Source organism: Tauraco erythrolophus, chromosome 18 (genome assembly GCF_009769465.1).
Source record: "Tauraco erythrolophus isolate bTauEry1 chromosome 18, bTauEry1.pri, whole genome shotgun sequence".
Lineage (NCBI taxonomy): Eukaryota > Metazoa > Chordata > Aves > Musophagiformes > Musophagidae > Tauraco > Tauraco erythrolophus.
In genome coordinates this window covers 9221620-9247910 of record NC_141482.1, presented here as the reverse complement: position 1 = coordinate 9247910, position 26291 = coordinate 9221620, and the positions used below count along the sequence as shown (strand labels likewise).

Here is a 26291-nt window from a genome sequence, read left to right as displayed (position 1 = left end):
TTTAATCCTGCTGTTGTTACTGGAATAAAATCCAGGTTACTGATAAAATGATAAAGATAATGTACGTTTAAAAAGTTCCTAAGCTAAGTTTGCTTTAGTAAACAACAGTAATGTAGTACTGGCATACAGCCAATAGAGAAATTAAAACTATTTTAAAGATTTACAGTGTCTGGGTTGCACTGATGATGTTGATCCTGGATTCTCATTGCTTTCTGATTTTAATGATAACTGTAATTGAGAAATAGTTAATCCTTAAAAACTGGCTGTCTAGTAGAGCTATCTTACACTTTTTAATGAAGTTATTTTTAGTATAATCTGAATTTTATGCACTAACTTGTTACCAAACTGCATGCATTTTTTTGATTATGCCGTTTCACTCTGCTGCAGCCCTTCCCTTTTAGCATTATAGATATTAAGAAATTTGGGGTTGAATTATTGAAATGAAAACCACGGGATCATGATACATACCTGACAAAGGCAATGGACTAGAGTAGTGGGTTTAAGTGTCTGGGGCGGTATATTATGTAGGGAAAAGAAACAGCTTTTAGAATAAGGGTTTGAAACATTGCTTTTTCTGTAGGAAAAAGATGGAGTATTGCATGCTGGGAACAAGTGCTTTCCATAAGGTAGCTAAATTTTAAAAGTATGTTTGTTTCATTTTGTTTTAGGCTTTGCTTAAGTATTCTAATCTAGTAATTTTATCCTTTCTGCAGTTTTCATTTCTCTTCTAAAACAAACTCTTCTAAACAAAAAATCAAAAACAAACAAAAACCCCAAAACAAACAAAAAACCTGGGCCACAACTGCAGTTTGACATTTCTGAAATGTTGCTTAATCTGTGCAGAATAGTATTTAAAGGATATCAGTAATAGTATAAATTCTTTCTGTGGTCTATTTTGTTTTCCGTTTTTTCAAAATCGCAGGTATTAACACCAGTATATGAATGTGTTGGATGACTACAGGGAAATAACAAAAAGTAAACCAATTTTTTAAAAGATAGTCTTCATTGGCACCTCCTTAAAAACAAAACAAACCACCCCCAAGCCCCAAAACAACAAAACCAAAAAGCTGCACTCCTCAGGAATGCTGTGGCAGACACTCCAAGTAAATAGTCACATTCATTTTTCCTTTGTTCTTGTGAATAGCAAGACATAACATACTTGGAGGAAGTTTGAGAAGATGAGTCAGGACTTAATTCATTAACTGCAGTTAAATGTTTTGGCCAGGTTTCCTGAGGAAACAAAGCTTATACAGTTTTTGAGATTGTGGCTTGTCTCCTAATCCCCCCTCCTTCCTCCCAGCCAAGACAAAAGTTGGCCGTTTTCAACCAAGTTTGGTAGAGATGGAGGTCTGGAAAGATAAATAAGCACCTTTAAGTTCCATTAAATGGAGATCTCCGATAAGAGAAGAAACTAAAGTTTGAACATTCACAGGTTTCCTTCACAACTCTCCTATCAGCCTATTCCTTCAATTGGACACAGCAATGCCAAATGGCTGCTGAAAACTGGGAGGAGCTGTAAGAGGGAGGGGAAAGAGATCCCTACTGCTTAGGCCGGGATTTTAGGGGGTTGATTTCATGTGTTTGATGTGCAGCAGCTGCAGAGGTGCAAGTTAGGTGGTGTGCCTGGAGCTGAACGTAGCAACTTGCCCATTATTGTCTAACATGGAGCTAGCAGAGGGTTATGAAGGAACAAGAAGACGCGGTAAATTATCTTGGCTTAGTGTTTGACGTATTCAGCTCCAAATGAGAGTTGTTGGTGCCTGACTGAGTGCATGTATAGTATATTATTCCATGGATACAATATTATTACAGGTACAGCAGCAGCTCATGATGCCCCGTAAAGCTTTTCTTTCCCAGAAAGAAAAGCAGGCTCGTGCCAGGGAAAGGGATATGTTAAAAAAGAGGAGGAGGCGACAAGACTATCTCAAAAGAAGCGTGGAGCCGCAGAAAAATGCAGAAACAATAAAATGGCACAGGGATGATGAGAAGAGGAGAGAAAATGAGCAAGTTAAGGACAAAGATATCAAGAAGCGGTGGAGACAGGATGAGAGAGAACGACGAAAGAATGTGGACGCTATGAATTGGCACAGGGAAGATGAGAAGAGGGAAAATGAGCGAGGTAAGGACCAAGAAGGCCAAGAACCAGCAAAGGATGAGGAGGAGGGGGAAAGAGCAACGAAAGGACGGACCTTTTGAAGCAGCAGAGGGATGATGAGGGGGAGAGGGGAAAAGAACAGTTCCATTTTATAAGCATGTGCAGAAATAACAGAAAATATTAGTATGGTTTAGTTTCAAATTTATAGGAAATCTGCTTTAATGAATCACAGTTCTTATAGAGCTAATTATTTCAATAAGACAAGATTGATCTGAGAAGATGTATGCAAACTTGAAGTCACAATGGCATAGAAAAGGCTGGGTTTACATGTTGCTTATGAAATTGTCTGTTTTGCACACATGCTCACACCTAATTCTTCACCAGTATGGTTGGTGATACTGTGTTTGTGATCACCAGGCAGTTCAGGTTTTCTCAGTCATCATAATATGAGTAAATGAGAGCATTAGCGCAGGAAGGGTCAACTGAACGTGCTCATAAGAGAAGGTAAAACTGATGGTTTATTTTATTCTTGTTAATAATGTGCCCAAGAGATAGTTGTAATTGCATCCCCAGATTTACTGCAAGGTACATTATTTAACAAAAGTTGTGTGGAACTGTAAATTTCACAATGTTTTTAAGAAGCACTCAGCCAACACCTTAGATCTAATGACAAAAATGTGCATTGAATCAGTTTGCATTACGTTTGATAAATTCAGCCAATGCCTTGGCATCAAATGTGAAAAACTGACAAACAGTAGATGTTTACATTACAGTAGGAAGACCCCTTCTAAAGTTGCATTTTTATTAAATTTGACATAGGACTTTTTTATCTGGAGTTACAAATTATTTTTGTTTTGCATTAGTTGTAGGCTTATGAACTGGTGAGGGATTTATACTGGATGAGAGTTAGTCCTTTGGAGTGCTTAGTCTCACCTGCTAGAAACCCAAACCGATTTAGAAATTTGAGCCCTTAAGAGTAGAAGGGGATGATGCCTTTGCAAATGTGATGGTAAGTTTGCTCCCATCTTTACAGCTGAGGATGTAGAGCCTTTGGAAGGCTGGGCTGCTTTGCCTGCAGGGCATTCAAAGCAAGCACTGGGCAGAAGGGGTTGTCACACTTCATCTTTGGTGAAATAGTGCCTCTTCTAAGCAGTAGTAAACTAGCTATCCGGAAGTGAGAAACTGATTCAACTATCTGCATCTTTTGGATTTTCTGTATTTAATGTATGTGTGGCTTAAGATTAAAGATCTACAGTTTTGTTTGTTTGTTTTTTTCTCCATAAAAGTGTTTTGGCTGATCAGTTATGATTAGGCAGCCTGGAAGGACATAGCCAGAATGACAAAGAGGAGTTGTGTAATTAGTAAGATGACTAACTCCTGTGTGGCTGTGTACTGAATGTGGCTGAATAATTTTATTATTCAACAAAACCAAAACGGTCAACATACTGAATTTGCATAAAGCTTTTCTTTTTAGTGCTGATCCTTTCAATTGAGCCAAAAAATAAAAAGTTTAAGGGGAAAGGTGGGGGGTACATGTTGCTTTTTAATTTCATTGTGATGGGAAAATCCTCTCAAAATGAGTTACCAGCTTTCAACCTTTATGTTCCTGTGAGGTTTTCATTGTAGGCCTGGGAATTGTCAGCTGGTAAAATAAATTGTATGTCAAGAAAATTGATAAATGCATGTGAAAAAAAAAAAATGCTTCCAGCAGCCTTGTTTTTATTTCTGTAAGTTTTTTCTCTTCTTCATTCCTAATTTTCATTCAGTACTCACTAGGAAAGTTTAAACTGCTGCTTCTAACTGTTCTCAGCTCTGTGAACTTAGATAAACTTAGAACTATGTTCATAAAATTTCCAGAGGAAATAAATGGAACAGCCAGAGAGTAACTTTCCAATTATTCCTCCAGTATCGGTAGGTATGTTGACATCATACTTTCCTTATATGTAAAAAAAAAACCCAAAACCAAAAAAATGCACTAGAGGCTGGGAGGATTTTTGTTTCTAGCTTTTGGGGATTCCATATTTTTTTTTGTTACTTCCCATTTCACAGTGATGCTCTTCACAAACCTTGTTGAGTGAAGACACCTTCCTCAATTAAATGTTCAAGGCCAACTACTGTGCTTGCTGGTCATGGAAGGTTTTCCTAATGGTACAAACTGACGATGTGGTAGTAAGGAAAAGGTGTAATTTTCACTTAAGCAGAAAGAGATGAAAAGTTAGAGTAGGTTTTCTAGAAAACCTAAGACTGGTGCTGTCTTGGTTCCTTTACACAGCGAGATTTTTCCTCCAGATTATTTCTTTAGGTCTTTAAGCTTTCTGGGTGAAAACCACCATTTTACTAACAAGGCTGTGACATTAGAAATATATTGTATTTGCTGTTTGTTAGAACTATAATGAATCTGAAACATGAATAAAGCATAGTAAACACTTTGAATAATGTCATCCAAAAATGTAAATGACATGATGAGGCAGATTTGGAATATTTGTTGAAGATTTTAGTTGAGAGAAAAAGCTGTCGTGTTCTGAAACTGATGCATCTTTCCCAGAAGCAAAATAGTGTTATTACCTTGTGGGTGCTTTGAAGCTGTATGCTAGAAGATCCTCTATTTCATTGTTCTAGATAAAGTTGGCAGAGCTGAAACAGTCTGAACATCTGTTACCTGATGGTATCAAAGGCACCAGGCTGCAAAGCAGCTCTTCTGATGAGGTCCAAACTACAAAAGACCCACTGGAGAATTCAGATTTTAGTTACACTAAAATGGAAGCAGCTTTTGGGGTCTAAAGAGAGGTGGAAGCTTTCTCTTTTTTGTCACCTCTGATAATGTGACTGATACGGGGCTTTTGCTGTTTTTCCCGCTTGTGTTCCTTATCCTCTCCCTCCTGGGCACGTACCTTCCTGCAAGGCCGTAGTTGCCTAGCTGTGAGTGCAGTGTGTGGTGTTTGGGATCAGGGCTTCCCTCGTAAGGGAGGCCTGTCTGCACCCAGAAAAACATACAGCGTAAGAGAATGTTAACTGTTGCAATATAGAACTCTAAACCAGGCGTGCAGTATTGTGTTCTGCGTGAATTAATTTTCCAAATAATTGCACAGTAATCTTTTTTTTTAACTCACCTTTTGACTTAGTTTTCTAGGTGGTTCCAGTCCCTTGGTAACTGATGTGTTAAAGGGCTGAACTGCTTGGCCATGTTAACTTGAAATGCTTGGAGCTGGTACAGCGAGAATAGTTTATTTTTATTAAATGCTAAAAGTGGTTTAAAAATCACTTAGAGTAACATAAGGGGAGGATGTGTCAGACTTCACATTCTGGATGTTTTTAGAATAGTGACTGCAACTGTTTCCATCTGGAATTTGAAGTGCTAGTAAGAGTAGCAAGTTGGTGAGGAGGCAATGTGGAGTTGAAAGTCACTGCAAGTCTATGTAAATGCTAAAATCTGGTGGTTTTTTTTTTTAAAAAAAAGCTGTATGTTGAAGAATTTGAGGTTTGTTGAAACTTCTCTGTGGCTAATTTTTGGGATAGACCTTGTTTCCTTTCTGCTTTTTTGTCATGCCATAAAAGTCAGAAGTCTTGATTTCCTGTGTCTTGGGATATTTGCAGTGTTAAGTTCTTAACACTGAGCAGAATTTTTCTCTACTAATGGGTCTGTCCCTCCCATTAACTTGAATTATGTTTTTTTCCTGAATATTGTTCACACTGGTGCTTCTGAGAGCATTTCAAGGTGTTACACAATTTTTTCCGCTACTAGTGTTTTCTTTTACCAACTATGGCTAACAAGGTCAGAAAATTGAGTAGAGAGAAAAAGCCCTTTGCTGTGAAGCAATCCTGACCTTGAAGTGAGGTCCCTTTTTTATTACAGCAGTGAGCCTGAGTGCTTTGAAAACACTGAAGAAGTCTTTGATTTTAAACAAATGGGGCATGATGTTGTTGCCTCTTGTGACCTGCAGTTTTAGTTGCTTCCTAAAACTTGGACATAATTATTAAGTTAAATCAATCAGCCTATATTATGTCCTGGCCCATTCCCATTTCAGGATGTGATTCTGTTGTGTGAACTGAACTGCTGGTTCCTGTGGACTTCTCAAACTTCAGAAGTCTTTTTGTAGTTGTTTTATGCCCCGATTTTGAGGTTATAAGATGCGTATATCAGAACTGCACTTGAGATTAAATTTTTCCTTCCTGGGACTCTTATAGCCTGTTCAAAGCCAAAGACAGTGCTTTATTTCTCCCAAGCACACCACACTCCACACGCTTGGAGTTCTGTGAAGTCTCTTAACTGTTGTTCCTCTGCGTACCTTGCAAATACTCCGTGCTTTTTCACACAGCCTTCCTTCCCGCTCCCCCCTTCCAAGTTTTGGATCAAGACCTGGGCGTACTTCATTCAGGCCTTCTTGTTAATGCGTGTGCGCTAGCCAGCAAACCTCTCCTAGCTTTTGTTCAGGCTTTGCGCAGTGGCTGTTACCTGCAGCAGTGAAATAGTACTGCTTGAAGCTTGTCTAAAATGGGTCTTTGCATCTCCAAAATGTGACTCTGAAATGAAAACTGGAGTAGAGTGTTTCTAATTTAGTAATGTTATTTTGCTCTTTTATAGTTTGCCTCCTCTGCTTACGTTTGGCTACTGAATTACTCTAGGAAGCAGTACCTGGCTGTGGACTAGACCTTTATGCTAGGTACTGCACAAGTACAGAGCAAATGAAGGTTCCCAATAGTTCTTAGAGTTAGCCTGCTTATTTTACCATTTGTGGCTGTACAGTCAGACATTTTGTGTACAAGCACACCAAAGATGAGTGAGATCTTATGAAAGCAGTCTGATTTTTCAGAATTTCTTATAAGCGGTTAGTAATCCATTTTCTTAGGCATTTAAAGATACTATCTGGATATTTCTAGTAAGGACACTGTTGGCCTTGCTTTTAAGTAATCGTTTATTCTCTCCACCCAGGGCTTTAGTGGAGGTAGCATAATTCAGCTTATGAACGAAGGACTTCCCAAGGTATTTGTAGGTGGAACACAAGTATAGAAGTAGGAAACAGAGGGGCAGACACAAACTTAATTCTTACTATGTTTGTTGAATCATGAACTTGAAAATAACTGGTTGATTTAGAGGTAGATCTCGTTTTTGTTACTTTATGAAGATAAATGCTCAGGTTTCTTGTAGAATTGTTTTTACTGAACATACATGTGATCATCTTGACATTTTTCTGTGAATGTGTGTACAGATGCACATTCTCCTACAAAGAAAAGTTCTATAATGTATTAGATATCTAGGACTTGTTCAGGAATGAATAGGATAGAGTAGAACTATACAGGAAAATCATAAAGATTAGTTACGCCTTGGCTACTGTAAAACAGAATACATGGACATAAATGATGTCCTGCTAACTAGAATCCTAGGCTGGAATTGTCAATGATTGAGTGGTATCATCTCACAATAAATGAATTCCTCCTTTATTTAAAAAAAATGCTGCTGAGCTTCTTTCGAAAGCTGCTTTTGAGATCTCAAGATAAGTTCTGTATCGAACCTATATTAGGTAAGTAGCACTTGTTTAACCATCAGGAATTAGTAACTGATCCATGTAAAAGCTTGAGCTGCTTGTGCCTAGTGAAAAGGCTTGTGCCTTTTATTTGTCTTCACTGAAATGCAGAGTATTTAAGACTCTTCACTTTCGGCATTTCAGTAGAAAAACAGGAGAAACTGTTAAAATTAACTATTTTACAGAAGGATCAGTTATCTGTGACCCTTTATTATGGGCATCCTTTGCTCTGGGAGATGCTGGATGCAGCGATAGCTTTGGTGTCAGATTAAGGCACTAGCAGGTTTTCTCAGTACTGGATGCTGCATTCCTGTTAAAATAATTACTTGGGTGTAAGATTCAGATTAGTAAGAAGCAGCCCTGACGGTGAAGAAGGGATGTTTCAGGTGTCCTGTCTGAAACATAACTTTTGGTGGAAAAAGGATACCTTATTTCAGGAATAGTATTAATGTCTAAATGATTATTCGAGATACTTAATCCCAGTGTTTTAATGTCAGCATTCGAGGATGTGCAGCAGTGTGTCCTGTATGTTGCAATTACAGTTTGACTTACTTGCTGTAAATAGAAATGGAGATGCTAAAAGCTCTTTTTGTACTCACGAACCATAATACCAGACCATACCTGGCTGTCCACTAATTGTGATTAAACAGTCAAGAAACTTCCTGAATAAAATGAACGGTATTTGTTTAAGGATGAGTTTTTCTTTAAGATGAGGTGAGTTGGATTCTGCTATCAAGCAGAATTTGCAAACTCAGATTGATCTTCAGTTTTCAGATGTGAAGATCTAATTATATCCTCTATTATGATGTGTTGTGAGAGGAAGATCTTGATAATTTATTGTCTTTAAGACTTGACTGTGAGGCAGGCTAAAGGGCAGAGGCAAGAAGATGGTGCAGATAAACAGAGATCTTGTTTTCAGGCAGTCCTAAGTAATTTGATTTTTTTATCACTTGAGTTTCTATATGTTATGGTATGTTTGGCATGTCTAGGTATATTAGACACAGTAATCAAGAGAAGGCGTTTGATTCTTCTGGTGCAGAAGTTGTTAGTGGTGTTTTGTACTAAAATAAGCTGTTTGATAATAAGCATTATTTTGAGACCTGTGGCTGACTTTCAAATTTACAAGTGATTATTGTCTAAAGACAAACTCTGTACTGACTCACTTTGTCATAAGAAAAAAAAAAAGGTTTCTTTAAAGGCAAAATGAGTGTATTCTTTAAGTGGGGACTTTGGTTTTAAAGAAGACAGCAGTTTGCTGGAAGGTTTTCAGGCACCTATGTTTTTACAGTTGATATTAAGAACTTGGTTATTCTGGAATAAAATTACTAGGACATTATCTCCTTGGATTTGAAGTTCACTTGAAAATATCTTTCAAATCCTCAATGTATTTGACTATGCTGCTTTATATAATTTTTGATGAAAAAATTGAGCATACAGGTAACTGAAGAAGCTACTGAAAGCATTACTGAACCAATGCAATGCAGTAAGAGCGATGCTTAATCAGTTGCCTTTAGAGAAAAGAAATTAGTGGAGCCATAATTAATTTTTTGGCTACATTAGTATTTTTCACTCTGGCTCTGTGAAGTGCAACAGCAAGATCTTTTAACATCGTGACATTAAAAAAAAGATTATGCTGTGCTTTGAAAGCAAACTTGTGTGGCTTTATTGTAACGTAGTGTGCAGAGCCACACTTCCCAATTCTGTTTAGGGAAGAGAGGGAACAGACTGTTAAGGAAGCATATTTTCTTTCCAATTTGTGACCTGTGTTTAAGGCTATAAATCCACTCTGTGGTATTCTTTGTTTTCCTATTAATGCAGTTCTAGTATAACACCAGTCAGATCTGGTTTAAGTCATGAAAAAAGTGACAGTGGGCTCAGCATTGAAAACTATTTCATAGTGACTGGTGTAGGAGAAGAAACTGCAGGCTGGAGTTGGTTTTTCCATCTGGAAATGTTAAGCTTCACTTACTATTTGAACTACAGATCAAAAATAGAGAAAATGCTACTACTTGGAAATTGCAAATAGGACACAACCTTTCTAAACCATTTGCTTTAATCAATAGGCTGGTTAGGAATTTAGATTCTTAGGCAACAGCATTTATTCCCATTAGTCTTTACCATCTTTTAAACTAATTTGTTACTAATACTTCACAAAATTGGCATTGCTGATCCTCAGCCCTGTTAAATATTTTCCCATTAGTCTTTACCATCTTTTAAACTAATTTGTTACTAATACGTCACAAAATTGGCATTGCTGATCCTCAGCCCTGTTAAATATTTTCAATTACTATTCATGTCTTTAAAATGTACCTGGCTCAACTTTAAGCTATATTAGACGTTTTTACAATTGAAGCAAAATTGCAACCTTCAAATAATATTTTTAGTCAAGGAGATTTTAGTTCTATTAGAAGTAATTAAACTAACTAAAATATTGCCCTGAAATATGTAAATTTACTCTCTGTGGTCTTAATTTTTTTAATACAGCTATTTCTCAATAGAAATTCCTGTTTGCAAGGTAAATATCCATTACTATTTTCAAAAGCTTTTCCACCATTTATGTGCTTATACTTCGTCATAAATGGTATTATTTTTATTTTGCTTCATCCAAAAGCATGTTCAGTAATAGTACAAATAACAGGATATAGCCTCGGCCCAGAGGTGCTTACACAGTAAAACTGATACCACAGTATGCACAAGGACAGGTAGGAAAGCAGCGTGGAACTTGGCACATTCTGTAGTTATTTAATCAAAGACTAATACACAGTACAGAGTTCTAAATCTTATGTATGTTGAAAGGGATGGTCTTAAACTTCCCTTCAATGTGTGCCTTTAGAAATAGCTCTTAATATAAGAAAGAGGAAAGGGACACATGGATAAATTCAGAATTTGATCAGAAAATCTGATAAAGGAACTGTAAGCTTGAATACAATTTCAATAAAGTAACTGATTTGCCCGAGTCAGTTTTCAAAGTAAGAAGAAATTAGAAACTGAAATTCAAACCTTATTTCCTATTTCTTTTTGAGGATTAAAAATAATTCACTGGGCAGGAGTGAGTGGCATTGTGAAAGGATGACATGAATCACACTAATTGTTGGAACAATCACATTCGCTCTTGCATAAAGAGGGAGAATGTCTCAGGCCTGGATATTGTTTATAATTGCAGATGAAATATGCGATTATAAAAGAGTACAGATGAGGATGGATACAGCATAGAAAAAGAGCAGTTCATCATTTCCCAAACAAAGTCATTAGAGGCTTTAGAGGGAATAAATGGAAGAGAGAGTAGTTTATTGCCACGATCTGTTTAATCCTCGCCTTCTCTGAGATGGCAAAGAACGCCTCCAGAAGTGCTCTTCATAGCTTGGTTAGGCTTCACGTTATGAAACTTAAAAGTGAATCTACCTATAAGGTATTTCACTAGAATGTTAATTCTTCGCAGTTCTAAAGTGAGTTTGAGTTTCCCGAAAATTAAAGGTGCCAAGTAAGATACTTTTCATATGAACTTTTACATTTTTTCCAATTCTAATACTTGTCACTGAGACTGGAGTTAGCTGAAACACCTCTACAGTCACATAAATTAATATACTTGCATTTAGAATTTTGTATATGAAGAAATCAAGATGTTTGTGATTATACTAAATTCTCTTAAGAAGTGTTACTTGGAGGAAATTAATACAGAACACTGAAAAACTTTTTTTTCTGGCTTACGTTGTTTAAAAATTACTGTCATTAGTCACTTCACATGATGTGTCTAAGTAACTTCATTATTGCAAATGCTATAACTGAATATATTTGGAATCCCTGAGATTTATAGGCAAGGTCTAAACTTTTTTTTTCCTTTGGTTTCCTAGTTTTCATATAGGGGTGTTAAAATTACACTGTATTTTTTTCTGGTAATCTGTGACAGTGGCCAGCCTGATAAAAGTACCAAAATGCTTAATGATCAGAGTTGCTTTGGTACTTCTGAAAAATTTCCTGCTGATCTTATATAAAATTTCCACTAAATTTCTAATTTATAGTTGTGATGTCAATCCTAAATGTCATGATAGCTTTCTGCTCTTACTCAGGAGCTGTTTCTGAATTCATTGAACCTGAAGAGACTAGAGCCTAGCAACACGTGCTAGCAGCACTACTTGTGGATTCTGAAACCGACTGCAGTCTTGTGTTAGCACTGTTACAGGCAGAACTTTTCAGTTTTGTTATTTCTGAAACTAAACAGTGTTGTTGGGGTGAATCACAGAATAGTAAGTTGTTAGTGACTGCCTTAAAGCGTCACCTGGTAAAAGTTGGTAGGAGTATGAAAATAAAAAGGCTAGTGTGTAAACAGACAAGTAATACTTCAAGTTGGAGTGTGCGTGATAGTGCTTACAGAAGGGTTGGTTTTGATCAGAGACACTCAGTAGTTGTAGTCACAACCCATGTCCTTTGTACTTTGAGAAAATTTCTCAGTAAGCTTTCTCAATTAGTTTAGCATTGCCCTTGATCTCATGATAAAAGGGGAGAATTTTTGACAAACTCAAATATTTAATGGTGGGAAACTTCAGTTGACTGCATTCTAGGCTTCTGCTTGGAAGTTAAAAATACTTTCAATCTTCTAACAAAAAAATTCATTTTTAGTTGATGTAGGTAGTCTTTGGCCTTACAGTGGGTTAATTTGTTGATACTAATAAAACCTTTTATTGTTCAAACAAAGCAACATTTCTGAATTGGCTTATGGAAATACTAGTGATCAAAAATGCAGCTTTTATCTTCTGGGGTGATACTCTAAATGCAACAGGCACTGAACTGTTAAAGCCTAGCAAACAAGATAACGACTCTTGACACTTTCTTGCTATTTAAGAAGCTTCCTCCCCTTTTCTTTGGGAAAAGCCTACCTTTTTATAGCTGGCTCCACCCCCTTTCACTTCCAAAATAACTATATGTTGTCAGGGATTTTCCCGTTTCTGCTATTTTGGACCTTCTTAAAGCACAGCTGACTTGTTGACGATGGTTCTGTAGCTGGACAAGCCCTTACCTTAACGATAGCAGCATGCAGATGTAGAACTGTCCTTACAAAGTAAGACTAGTTATTCATGTTTGGAAGAAATCTTGGTGGTAATGGCTGAATCTGGGAATCCAAATATCTTGAAGTTTTAGACTTTCTTTTAGCTGGATAGCCTCAGTCATTAACAGTTTAATTGGAATTAGCTGTCTCTGTGGAGAACTGAAAGAGAGGGTTGCCTTCTAGGCTGAAAACATCTAGCTACACTTAGAGGTGTTAAGCTCTCTCTTGTACGTACATTTTCCAGTGATTTATACCTCTGAAGGGCTCTAACCAAGCTTCCAGGTCCCATCTTAATAAAAGAAGAATGTATGCTAAACAGCTGCTCAGACATTTAAAGCTATAAATACAGTAAATGCAGGAAAACTCATTTCTTATCCTACCTACAGCTGAACACAAGAAGCATCTTTCTCACTGAAGAGATACTATTAAATCTGTTACAAGACTGACACAGACTGTGAAGCTCACCTTACATCAGTTTTCAAGTCAGTCAGGATATGTATGCACAAAAGACAAATGGAGTTTTTAAGTACTTCAGCATAGAGGGTAAATTTCATGTAAATACAAATACTTAAAAAAAGAATATATTTCCAGATGCAGCTGATCACTCCTGCAATAGTTGTTACATCGGTTTGTTGTTTTTTTTAAGTGCTCTCTTAAGTTTGTCAATATCTAGCTTTATGGCCAGCCTCATTTGAGAACAAATCAGACAGAAAATGTGGGAGTTTCTTAGTTAATGGTACAGCTCTGATACTTGAGTTATCTGGGTAAAATGAGACAGAAAATTGCTAATAGTTGAAAGTGCAACATTCTATCAGACAAATTTGACTTAAACCTTTTCTTTTACTTTCTTTTTCAATAGAAACTATGTTCCAACTTCCTGTCAACAACCTTGGCAGTTTAAGAAAGGCCCGGAAAACTGTGAAAAAAATACTTAGTGACATTGGTTTGGAATACTGTAAAGAACATATAGAAGTAAGTATGATAAAAGTGTTGTAGCTAGAGTTAAAATGCTCCAAAGCTAGCGGGACTGTGAGGCCTTTGGTGTATGATGTTATGTTTTTTAGACCTGTTTCAGGAAATGTTAAATTTTTACTGTAAATGTTGAAGGAATCCCCTGTATCCCATTCCCACACCATACTCCTCTGTTCTCATCAGCTTCTGAGAATGATTCTGAGATTCTACTTGGACCTTGTTGTTCAGGCATTGCTACCCCTGTGTTGATTTTAAGTTCTACACAGAGTAGGACTTCTAATAAATACCTGCAAACACTTTTTAGAAAGTTTAGTGGAGACAAGGTACACTTCAGACTGTATGTGACTGAATTGATATATATATTGAAAGTAGGTTGTCTTTTGTTTGTTGGATTCCTAAAAATAGCATTTGCTAACTGAACATTTGGGAAAGCAAGAACTAGGTGCGGTATAGGATGTTCTTGGAGGACAGAAGATGGTTCTGAGGTTTTTGTGGAGTCTTTGTCAGTGCTGAACAAGTTAAAGAATCACTTCTGTGCCTGTGTTAGTTCCTAGAAGGGAAGGATGTTTGTGCTACTCTTTTGGGCAGACTTCATACCCATTGTCTCAAAAGTACAGCTTTCTCTCCTGAACACTAACTCCTGTACTGTCAGTTCACACACTTGAACTCTTTAGCGTACTCAGCAAATTATGACCTGTTTGCTTTGGCTTTTCTGTTGGAGTCTCTTTAAAGAGCATTTAAGCGAGATATGCAAGAGAAAGAAATGCCAGTCCTTCCCACTTGGAAAAGTTGTGGAACAAGTATAATTTTTAAGGGTAAAATTCTGAACTGGGACAATGTTACTTTCTGTATTTATTTCAGCGGAAATACTATTTTTGAGTCCTTACTTACATGCCAAAGATGAAATTGCAAAGTACTTCATAAGATTTTTTTTTTTAATAGGATTTGGGCTTTTTGGACATCACATATATAGTCAAACGTTTAAAATTTTTATCTAAGTTCCTGTGTGAAATTAAAGTAATTAAAAAAAAAAACAACAAAACAACAACAAACCAATCAAACAAACAACACCCCCACTCACCCCCCAAAAAAAACCCAAACCAAAAAATGAAAACAAAACTAACATCAGAGTTATGGTAGGGCATCTATATGATCTTAAATGTTTAGCGCTAGCCCTGGAATACTGTTCTCCATGACTGCTTTTGGAAATGGGGCAGGTATGTAGTTACAGTCTTGGGTTAATTAGGAGGATGAGTACTGAAAATAGTTCTTCAGATGTTTTATGGTATTGAGACTATTCACAACTCTTCACCTCCAAAGAGGTGCGTCTTAAATACCCCCACTTCCTCGAATTAAATAGTATCCACTATTTGCCGGCAGCACTTGAGAGGACTGCATGGATGCTTACAAACAAGAGTTGCTTAAGGAAGCAGTTGGTCTTTGGTTTTGATTCTCTCTACTCTCTTCCCATCTTCCCCTTCTCCAGGATTTTAAGCAGTTTGAACCTAATGACTTTTATTTGAAAAACACTACATGGGAAGATGTAGGATTGTGGGACCCATCGCTTACAAAAAATCAGGTTGGTAATAGTTCACGTTGACGCATTGATTCTGAAGATGGTTCATACTAAAGAGCATTTCACAAATATGTCAAGAGCTTTTCCTGCAGTTTTACCCATTGATCTTCATTTGTCGTCAGTTTAAGGGACAGCAAAAAGCTGTGTGGGTATTTTTTGGTTTTTTTTTGAAGTAATAACTATCTTAGTAGTATGGATAGCCAAATACTGGAGACCTAATTGGTTGAGAAATCTTACTCATCCTTTGATAACTGCATATTAAGAGCCCATCTGTTTTCAAGCTTAGCACAATTTCACCATGTTTCTGGTCGAAAGACAACAATTTAATATGTATAGTTCGTGATAAGTTTTTTACCTTTCCTTAAATGTTTAATTATCCATTTTCATCATTTCTGAAGAAGTTTAAATGAACAGATCTAACTGCTGCTCTCTCTGCTATTGTAGCTGTTAGCTGTATGCTACATCTGAAGATTCTTATACTCTGACTATGTCTGAGATTTGGTTTAGGCATAAATAGTTCTATACAGCAGAATGAAGTGACGCTGGAAGTCTTACTTTTTAGATGTTTCTAAATACTTCATTTGTACTTCTTTAGATGTTTGTAATAGTTCATTCTGATTAAACACACTTAAGGCAAGTCATGTGCACTGTAGTAGCCTCTACTGATGGTACAATATAGAGTAATACCAGCAGTGACAGAACAGTGAGAAGGTGAGAAATCTCTCTACAGAATGAGCCCTCTTTTAGCATCTGAAAGATCAGGTATTGCTCTTACAGGAAATGGGAACCTGTATTATGATGGATTCCTAGTGTAGTGCTAATTTAAAAATGTCCCTCCATTGCTGTGTTCCACAAAATACACTGATGTCCTTTTTTTCTAGTTAATTCCAGAATAAAAATTGAAATATAAAAGGAGATAGCTTTTGTTTAGTTTGTTTTGTTGTATCTTGTCTCCAGCCTATCAGATGTCTGAGGCTTCAGAAGGTGGACAGAAGCATAGATTCCTACTTAGGCAGAGGGAGAGCACAACTCTCCAGCTACTTCAAATGATCTACGTGTAGTCTGATGCACAAGGCTTATTTTGACACTCGTGATGAATGTTTGTAACTATTTGTATTTCATGTCTTATCGTCTCATCTGAAATGCCAGATTGCTTGTGGCTATCTCTAAAGCCAAGGTAACTTTAGTTTCTCTTACAACAGTTGACAAGAATTGCATTAGCAACATGTTAAATGTAACAGAGAAAGGGTGAAGGAAAACTGCAAGTGTGGAATTTTCAAATACCTCTCTTTTTCTGATTCAAGATTGTTTTAAAAAGCAGGTTTGTGTTTTGTTCAGAAGGAAGAGGCTTGGTGACTTTAAGGGCTTGTGTAGACTTAGTATACTGACTTGGTAAGCTCAAATCCATTTGTTCACCAAAAACAAGTTTTGAAGAGCATCTTTTATGTTAATGGATGAAGACACTGAAATAGCTGAAGTTATATATCCGTCTTACATTTCTAAATGTTTGGCAGATTTCAATGGGAAGTTACTCATCTTCTGGATACAGTCTTGTTCTGCTCAGTCAGGCTTGCCTTTTTTCCCCCCATAAATGAGCTTACAGTGAACAACTTTGTGCAGCTTAGCTGCAGGGAATAAGGCTTTTTTTTTTGACTGGTGGAGAAAGATGCCTATGACTTAGCGTTGCATGCTGAGTTTATGGTTACACTCTTGAGGAACCTCTGAATTGGCACTTGTCACATCACATGTATGTTCAGGTGATAAACATTTTAGGGCCTGATCTGCAAGCCAAGAATTGTAAAGAAGAAATTAATCTAAAGGTTTGAGACTCTTGCAGTGAGTCTTGAGACTGTTATTTAGAAATGTTACTGTTTAGAGAAGAACATGGATGTTGTTTTTCTAAAAACTGCTTTTCAATATTTAGTTTCTGCTTTGTTCTTTGTTTCAAGGACTATCGGACAAAGCCCTTTTGCTGCAGTGCGTGTCCATTTTCCTCCAAGTTCTTTTCGGCATACAAAAGCCACTTCCGGAATGTTCATAGCGAAGACTTTGAAAACAGGATTCTCCTTAATTGTCCTTACTGTACTTTCAATGCGGACAAAAAGACTTTGGAAACGCACATTAAAATATTTCATGCTCCAAATGCCAATACAGCGAGTGGAGGCATCAGCACTTTTAAAGATAAAAACAAACATGATAGCCTTAAACCTAAGCAGGCTGACAGTGTAGAACAAGCTGTTTATTACTGTAAGAAGTGCACTTACCGAGATCCTCTGTATGAAATAGTTAGAAAGCACATTTACAGGGAACATTTTCAGCATGTTGCTGCTCCTTACATAGCAAAGGGAGGTGAAAAGTCACTCAATGGTGCAGTTTCATTAAGTTCCAGTACCCGAGAGGAGGGTAGTATTCACTGCAAAAGATGCCTTTTTATGCCGAAGTCATACGAAGCTTTAGTACAGCATGTTATCGAAGACCATGAACGTATAGGATACCAGGTAACAGCAATGATAGGTCACACTAATGTAGTGGTTCCACGATCTAAACCTTTGATGCTGATAGCTCCAAAACCACAGGATAAAAAGCCTATGGGACTCCCTCAGAGGATGGGTCCCCTTTCCCCTGGAAGCGTTCGATCTCTTTCGTCACAACAGATGATGAACAGACTCACTATACCAAAGCCTACTTTAAATTCCACAGGAGTGAATATGATGTCGAATGTTCACCTACAACAAAACAATTACGGAGTCAAATCAGTACCACCAAGTTATGTTGGTCAGCCAGGGGGAAGGCTAAACTTAAGTGGTAATGCACCAGTTTCTATTTCACAGCAATCACAAACAATGAAACAGTTTTCAACTAGTGGAAATGGAAGGCCTTATACACTTGGAGCGGAACAGAGATCGCAGGCCTCGGCAAGATACTCTCTTCAGTCTGCCAATTCATCTTCTCTTTCGTCCGCTCAGTTGAAACAGACGTCATTATCTCAGTCACAGGCAGCTTCGCGAGTACTGGGTCAGTCTGGCTCGAAATCTCCTGTAGCTGCCACAGGTCCTTCCACTGTTAATACATCATCCACACAGAAGTGGAAAATCTGTACAATCTGTAATGAGCTGTTTCCTGAAAATGTGTATAGTGTCCACTTTGAAAAGGAGCACAAGGCTGAAAAGGTGCCTGCAGTAGCTAACTATATAATGAAAATACACAATTTCACTAGCAAATGTCTATACTGTAATCGCTATTTACCCACTGATACATTGCTTAATCATATGTTGATACATGGTCTGTCTTGTCCGTATTGCCGCTCGACCTTCAATGATGTTGAAAAGATGGCTGCTCATATGCGAATGGTTCATGTTGATGAAGAAATGGGACCTAAAACTGATTCCACTCTAACCTTTGATTTGACATTGCAGCAGGGTAGTCACACAAATATACATCTTCTTGTAACCACCTACAACCTGAGAGATGCTCCTGCTGAGTCTGTAGCTTACCATGCTCAGAATACTCCCCCAGTTCCTCCAAAACCACAGCCGAAAATCCAGGAGAAGTCTGATGTACCTGTAAAAAGTTCTCCACAAGCAGCAGTTCCCTACAAAAAAGATGTGGGGAAAACTCTCTGTCCTTTGTGCTTTTCAATCCTAAAAGGACCCATCTCTGATGCACTTGCACATCATCTACGGGAGAGGCATCAAGTCATTCAGACCGTTCATCCAGTTGAGAAAAAGCTAACCTACAAATGCATTCATTGCCTTGGCGTGTATACGAGTAACATGACTGCCTCAACCATAACGCTGCACCTTGTTCACTGCAGAGGTGTTGGGAAGACTCAGAATGGCCAGGACAAAGGAACTTCGTCATCTCGGCTAAGCCAGTCTCCAGCTGTAGCACCTGTGAAACGTACTTACGAACACATGGAATTCTCGCTAATGAAGAAGAGGAAAATGGACGATGATGACTCCCCCTCCGCCTTTGAGGAGAAGCCTGAAGAACCAGTAGTTCTAGCATTGGACCCCAAGGGTCATGAAGATGATTCCTATGAAGCCAGGAAAACATTTCTTACAAAATATTTTAATAAGCAACCATATCCCACTAGGAGAGAGATTGAAAAGTTGGCTGCCAGTTTGTGGCTATGGAAATCTGATATCGCGTCTCATTTCAGTAACAAAAGGAAGAAATGCGTTAGAGATTGTGAAAAATACAAACCTGGTGTGCTGCTTGGTTTCAATATGAAAGAGTTAAACAAGGTTAAACATGAAATGGATTTTGATGCTGAATGGCTGTTTGAAAACCACGATGAAAAGAATTCCAGAGTAAATGTTAGTAAGACTGTTGATAAAAAAATAAACTTGGAAAAAGACAATGAAAGTTCCTCCGACAGCTATGAAAATGCAGAAGAGGAGTATAATGAAAGCGGTAGTCCGTTTGGTCAGCATATTTCTAGCATTGGTGGGAAAACCTCTTCTGATAGCATAGTGGAGAACCCAGAGGACAGCATATCCAAGGAAATCATTGAAGAAAATACATTACAGTCTCCAGAGAAGTCTGATCAAAAACAAGAGGAAAGCTCTAAATACGAAGAGATCATTTCTGCTGAAGAACCAGCAAAACTAGTAGGTGATGTTTCAGATAGTGAAGGTGACCAGGACGATCAAGACGATGCTGTTGAATGGAAAGATGGAGCTTCACAGTCTGAAAGTGGGCCTGGTTCTCAGCAGGTTTCTGATTTTGAAGATAATACATCAGAAGTAAAACCAGAAGTGTGGACAGATGAATCTTCCCAAAGTGAAGACGCTGGTAGCAGTAAACAGACTGTTGAGACAAAAGGGGGTGGATCTGAAAGTGATGAAGAACAGTCCAAGTGGAAGAATCGTTCCTATGGAAAAGTAGAAGAGTTTTGGTCTAAGGACCAGTCGCAATGGAAAAATGCATCGGAGATAGAGGAGAGCTTGTCAAATCAGCAGATGGAATGGCAGAATAGCACAATTGACAGTGAGGATGGGGAGCAGTTTGACGGTGTGACTGATGGAGTAGCAGAACCAATGCATGGCAGCTTAACTGGTGTGGAGCTGAGCAGCCAGCAAGCATAAGCTGCGTGATTCAGAAGTGGCAGTAACGTGAGCCGATCCGCAACTGTCTCAACACTTTCATTTCAGTACGACTGCTCAGCTTAAATTCTGACTGGTACTGCCTTTCGAGTGCTAGGTCACGGCGTGGGGTGGTGGTGGCCACTGGTATTCCAGTGGTTATTTAAGGATGCTGTTGGCTAATCTTGCTTGAGAATACCTGCTGGGATGAGCACAGTAACTTAATGTGAAAACAGATAAGCTGGTGGCTCCAGAATGCACACAGAGAAAAGCAGAGGTTTATTTTATCTGCATTTTCAACATTTATTTCGCTCTTGTACATGTTCAGTTGTATGTCTTTTTAAACATTACCCTTTTTCACATGGTAGTGTAGGGCCAACCATACAAGCTACCAGTTCGTGTATAGTAGATTATGGGGAAATTGATTTTTTTCATGTATCATTCTGAATAGTTGAAATGTATATTTGTACAGTCTTTTAGACCTATTCAAGTGAAGCTTATGAAATCGTTCTTGTGTACCCATCATAGATTTGTTTCTCTTTTTTAGTGTTGCCCTGCTGTGTAATAAATGCTGTATCTAGTTTACCTAGCAAAAGCTTGAAACTGCTATAGTATGGATTTTGACAAACTTAGTTTTTGCACATAACCTTGTACAATCTCAAAACAGAGGCCAGCAACATAAAAAAAATATATCTGGACTCTATTGTATTATAGAATTTTCTTGTTCTGAATATCCTTGACATTACAACTGATGACAAATGTATTTCAGAGCCATTTTCTGAAATCTTTTAAGCTAAAAAAGAAAAATCACATGCAAGAAACAAGTTTGCAGCTACTAATTTTGACACCTTTTAGATCTGTATAAAAGTGTATTGTGTTGAAGCAGCACACTGAAAAAAGTGCTGTGTTTTGAATATTTAGTTTTATCTTTAGTTAACACCAACAAGGTGTTGTATTCATTTATACCATCTAATATATGACACACTGTTGTAGTATGTATAATTTTGTGATCTTTATTTCCCTTTGTATTCTTCATTTAAGCATCTAAATAAATTGCTGTATTGTGCTTAATGTAAATATTTGCTTTATTACATGCAAGTGCTACATTCCTGTTTGGTAAATCCCACATTGCTACATTCCCTCCCCCAACTGTTCCACAGCTCTGCTGGGGCATGTCTGGATAGTTCTTTCTTACTGAATAGACTGATCTCCTTCAAGGATATTGCAAATCCTACAGAATTAACTTGGGCTGAATTTGTCTACTATTTAGCATTCTAGAACACTAGTTTATAAATAGGATTGTAGTGATTTGCTTGTTCAGAATCCTGGAGAAACAAGGTCTTGGAATTACCTGCATTTTTCATCCCATTGTACTTACATGAATGGAGGTCACTTTCACATGTTAAAAAGTTATCTAGAACTTTTATCTAGAACTATGTCTTGTCTCCAAAGCCCTGTGAATTGAGGGTAAATAATCACAAAGGTATTTGAATACTTACTATTTAAACATGAAGGAGCATGCCTTGCAAGCTACAGACTTGTTTTGGCTTTGAAGAAAAAGTAATTTGAATACTAAAAAAAAAAAAAAAAAGAGAAAATTTGTGATTGGTTTGGTCAAACCAGTCCTGCATTTTGGCAAGTGTGCATAACCAAAACTTCATGAGATAATCTACTGTAAGGAAGCTAACTGTGATGAGAACAAAACTATTCTTAATTAGAGTGATGAGTTTGAATTAGGCATATGTCTAATAAATATCAGAGTACCTACTAAACTGACCTGTGAAATTTTCGTTACTGTTGTAAAGGAGGAAATAGTTCTGTGCTCTTCAACGTTTCAAACAGCAAAACCATTTCACAGAGATCGTGAGAAAACATTTAGATACCTCTAGCAGTCTTGGGTAGGTATAAACTGTGCTTTCTACAAGGGTAACGAGCAAGCCACTACATGAGCCAAAGATGAGAATGTGTGTGTGCTCTCATGTTCTGCAACTAACTTGTGCTGCTCATGCTTTGGAATGAGCATTTCTGGGGTTTGTTGAACTAATCTTGTGAAGCAGTGACTGAAAACAGTTACTTTTAGATGAAGGTGGTTTAGATTTGTCTTGTTCTTCCTTTCCCCTTCTCAGAGGGGATACGTACTTTCGTTCTGCTTTTTTAACGGAGAGGAGTGGAAGTTGGACTGGCTCCCAGTTATGCACTCAAGTGGTAGAAGATACGTTTAAGAACAATACAGGAAAAATGCTTTTGACATTTACATCAGCAAAAGAGCTTTTGTTTCTCTGCCTTAAAAGAAAACTTGAGCCTCAACTCATTTTGTTAGCAGGCTTTCTGAACTATTTCATTAAACATAACTTTTCAGGTTAACTACCACTTGTAGATGGCAATGGGGTGGTAATCTTTTTCACAACAGAAAACAGGTACTCGAAGTCCTAGAAAAGGTTCTTCCTTGCTAAGAAAACCTGGTTATGTTCCTTCCTCCCTCTGTAGGCTGCTCTATTTCACAGGAGGCTACTGTCTTAAAGACATTTTAGAATTTGTTTTGTGTCATTTCATCGAGGCCTTAAGGGATTTTTCAAATAACAATTTTTAGAACCTTAAAAAAACAACCAGCAGTTTAATGGTAGTACAACCACCTTTATCTGTTAAGCAATGAAGTTGAAGTTAAATTTCCAAATTCTGAGTTCTTGTTTGTAGTCGGTGAATAGTAAGACTATGAAATGTGAATTCTAGAAATGCTTCACTTGTCACAGAATTCCATGATAGAAAATACTGGTTTATATGGCAAATAAATTAAAGGTCTTCCACAAAAACAGTCTTACCAGGAATATCAAGAAGGATTGGGGGGTGTTTGTTATAAGATTTGATATAAACTTTCTAGTATTTCAAACAAGTTACTCTTCAAATCTGGATTTTAGCCTTGGCAAGAATTCCTTTCTAGGTTTGAGGCTAACCACACGTTTTTGAGGAAGTCTAAAAGCAGAAGAGGTCAATGGCCCAATAAAACTTAAACCCTATGTTTTCAACTTATATCATTATAATTGTATGAGTTGGAAGTTACCTAATTATTACATACATGACTGAAGTTCTATAGCAGAACTCGAGAACTGTGCCAGCTGCGCTTGCAGAGTAGCCAGCTCAAGCTGACACAAATTCTTCTGTTGTCTTCAGTGGGAGACCTTGAAAACACGAGTCTGTCCAGGCTTTGGCCTGCACAACAGAGCAGAAAGATCATTAAGACTCTTCTGTAAAGAATTGATTTCAGCCAGTTTACCTGAACTGCAGCAAAGCAAAGCATGTTTTCTATCTTAAATACACTACCTGAAATCTGAAGGTTGTAACAGATGAGGATGAAGTGTGAGGTTATTAGTGCACACGCAGTTTCCAGACACAAGACAGCTTTGTGCAACAAGAACTCTTTTCAGAGCTGGTGTGGCCTGTACTTTGACTTCTGAGGCCTACCTGAGCATGGCAAGGACAGTCTGAGGTTGTTAAGAGTAGCTGCATTTTATATGGCACGTTATTTCTATGTGTGTTCATATGGCTTGTAGTATCTGTTACTTGGAAGTGCTGTTCATTGCAGTGACCTGGGCTGAGGGAGTGGTTCAGCAGTTAGGCTTTACCTCGGTCTTTCAGTGCACTCCTCTCCTTCCATTCCCTGCCCTGTCACGCCTTGGAAGCACAGCTCCAGCCAGCAAGCTTTCCTCCAAACTAAACAGTTATTTTCCGACACGGACAGACAGACAACTTTTGCTGAACTCCAAGTTTTCTATCTGGTGCCTCAGACACTAAAGTCACACTTGGTCTCAGCGTTTTCCTTTGGGTACTGTGACTTAACCCTTTATCTCCACTAGCATTTCTACTCAAAACCTTTTACATGATGCTGCAGAAATATCTGCATTGAATTTTTATTTCACAAGCTCTTAATCTCATTGAAAGAGCAAGTGACATTTAATGTTGCCATCCTCTGTTCAGCAGTAACATTTCTGTAGCAAGAACTTGCCAATTAATATTTGACCCTTTGACATGTATTTTCAAGACAGAATCCTGAATAATCACCCAGTGTTTTTAGAAGAAACTTCTGTTGTTCTTGCCACCAAGAAATTAGTAGGTTTCAAATATCCACTAATAAAGTAAACAGTTTACCATTTTGTAGTATATATATTTCATACACTGCTACGGTATTAAAACAAGACTATTTCAATTTTTATCAGAACCAAAAGATTTCAGGAATATGTTGTGTGTACTGTCTCTTCATTTCTGTTAATAAAGAAGCTGATATTTCGATAAACAGGTTGGTATAACTAAGAGTATTTTGTTCCTTTCATAACTAATTTGTCTCTCTGTAAAACCAGCTCATTCATAATAACCTGCATTGCAGGGGCACAGACATTGACTAGGTCTGTCTTCTGGTGCTTTATATTTTAATTCAAATTTATCTTTCATCATCAGTCCCACTAATAAATATGAAAAGGTTGAGTTCATTTATTTCTGCATCAGAAAAGCATTGGTCTCCATGGTTACGCAAAGCCATGTAGCTTTACTTTCACCATAAGCTTTTATTTCCCCTGTTCCAGAATTTGCATTGGGTCCTCCATCTTGAGTTTTTCCACAGGTATTTTTAAAACAAGCATTTGTTTCTGTTTCTCCATATCGTGCTGTATGCAAAGCCAATCATCTGGAAAGTATATAGCCTTGTCCTCCTAATGTCCCTTATTCAGAGAATCAAGCAGGTTTTGTTTCCCTGGATCTATTTTTCAGTCAAACAAACAAACAAAAGGCTACAGGTGCAGAGATGAACTATGCTATTCCTGGTCCTGGCCAAGTAGCATCTGCATTACAAAATTACACATCCAGAGTCTGTAACAGAAAGTTTATTGATACCATTCAAATCATATTACACAACAGCTTTTAAAAACTTATTCCTGGTTTGAAATGGAGTGCTGGAAGCTTCAGCCATTTGCAGTTTATTGAATTTTAAGATTTTGACAATGACTTCGTGTTCTCTTGTAAAATCTGAACATTTGTGCATTTGTGAAACTGGCAGTATTAGCACGTTACTGGACAGATTTAACATGCTATGCTACATCACTCAAACATTCTGATCATTTTAAATATAAAAATGTGAAGGTAAACAAAGTGAGTTTTTGAACATTTTTTTCATTGATTTAAGCAGCTTATCAAGTAAGTACAAACTAATGTGATCAAATCTTAGAATAAATGTTCCAGCCTCCATATAGCTACAATATGATCAGAATTTTTAGCATCCGTTAGACATGCTAGCCAACGATCTGAAACATAACAGTTGCTTCTTCCTGATGTCATAAGGAAGGAACTGTAAAAATAAACTCAGGCTGCCTTTCATAAAAACCTCTTGGTAGTCAAAAATGAATTATTTTGATACTTGGTACCTACATAGTTCATAGGAAAAAAGTCTTCAGTTCGGTAGAGTTTTGGCAGGTCGTAGGAGCGTGCTGCTGATACAGGGTGTCTCTGAAACAAGAACAGGACAGAAATTAATCTTACTGTTAAAAACCAGGAACTAATACTTGAAGGAGGTGACCATGTAAAAGAGACATGGGGTTGGGGAGAGGAATCAGCATCCCGAACTGAAGTTACTTTCCAGTACAAGATAATTGGCTCTGTAAACAGTGCTGGAAATGTGGAGTTGTTTACTTTCACACCTGATGCTGCAGACTTTGCAATCATCTTAGCTGGATTAATATTGAACAGCTAAAAATAGTGTAAAACACAGGGGAAATCAGTTTTAAAGCACAGAAGAAATGCAAATGAGTTAGTAACACTGGAAAATACTGACTACAGAAGAAATTCAGAACAGAAAGGGATTTGGTTTTGCTTCTAGAGGTTTTAAGAATTCAAATAATTGATTAATCTTGAATTGAGGAGGTAAAATTTCTGTAGTGCACCAATTCAAACTTCTAGCTAAAATTACAGTCTCAGTGGAAAATGAAGAACCTATCCTATCCCTCCCACAAAG

At 37.5% G+C, this 26291-nt stretch overlaps 1 protein-coding gene across 11 annotated transcripts in view; it reads left to right on the top strand.

Moving 5' to 3' along the window:
* Positions 1-23132, top strand: part of ADNP (activity dependent neuroprotector homeobox) — a 34197-nt gene extending 11065 nt beyond the window's left edge. For 10 of the 11 annotated variants that reach the window (XM_086623094.1, XM_086623095.1, XM_086623093.1 and 7 more), the window contains 5 exons: positions 581-626; positions 1813-2119; positions 13521-13633; positions 15120-15212; positions 17159-23132. In XM_086623094.1, the coding sequence (XP_086479220.1) occupies positions 588-626; positions 1813-2119; positions 13521-13633; positions 15120-15212; positions 17159-20299 (3693 nt within the window). In that variant the 5' untranslated portion in view covers positions 581-587 and the 3' untranslated portion in view covers positions 20300-23132. The remainder of the gene's footprint in view (positions 1-580; positions 627-1812; positions 2120-13520; positions 13634-15119; positions 15213-17158) is intronic. The other variant, XM_086623096.1, reaches the window with a different exon arrangement.
* The last annotated feature ends 3159 nt before the right edge of the window (positions 23133-26291 follow it).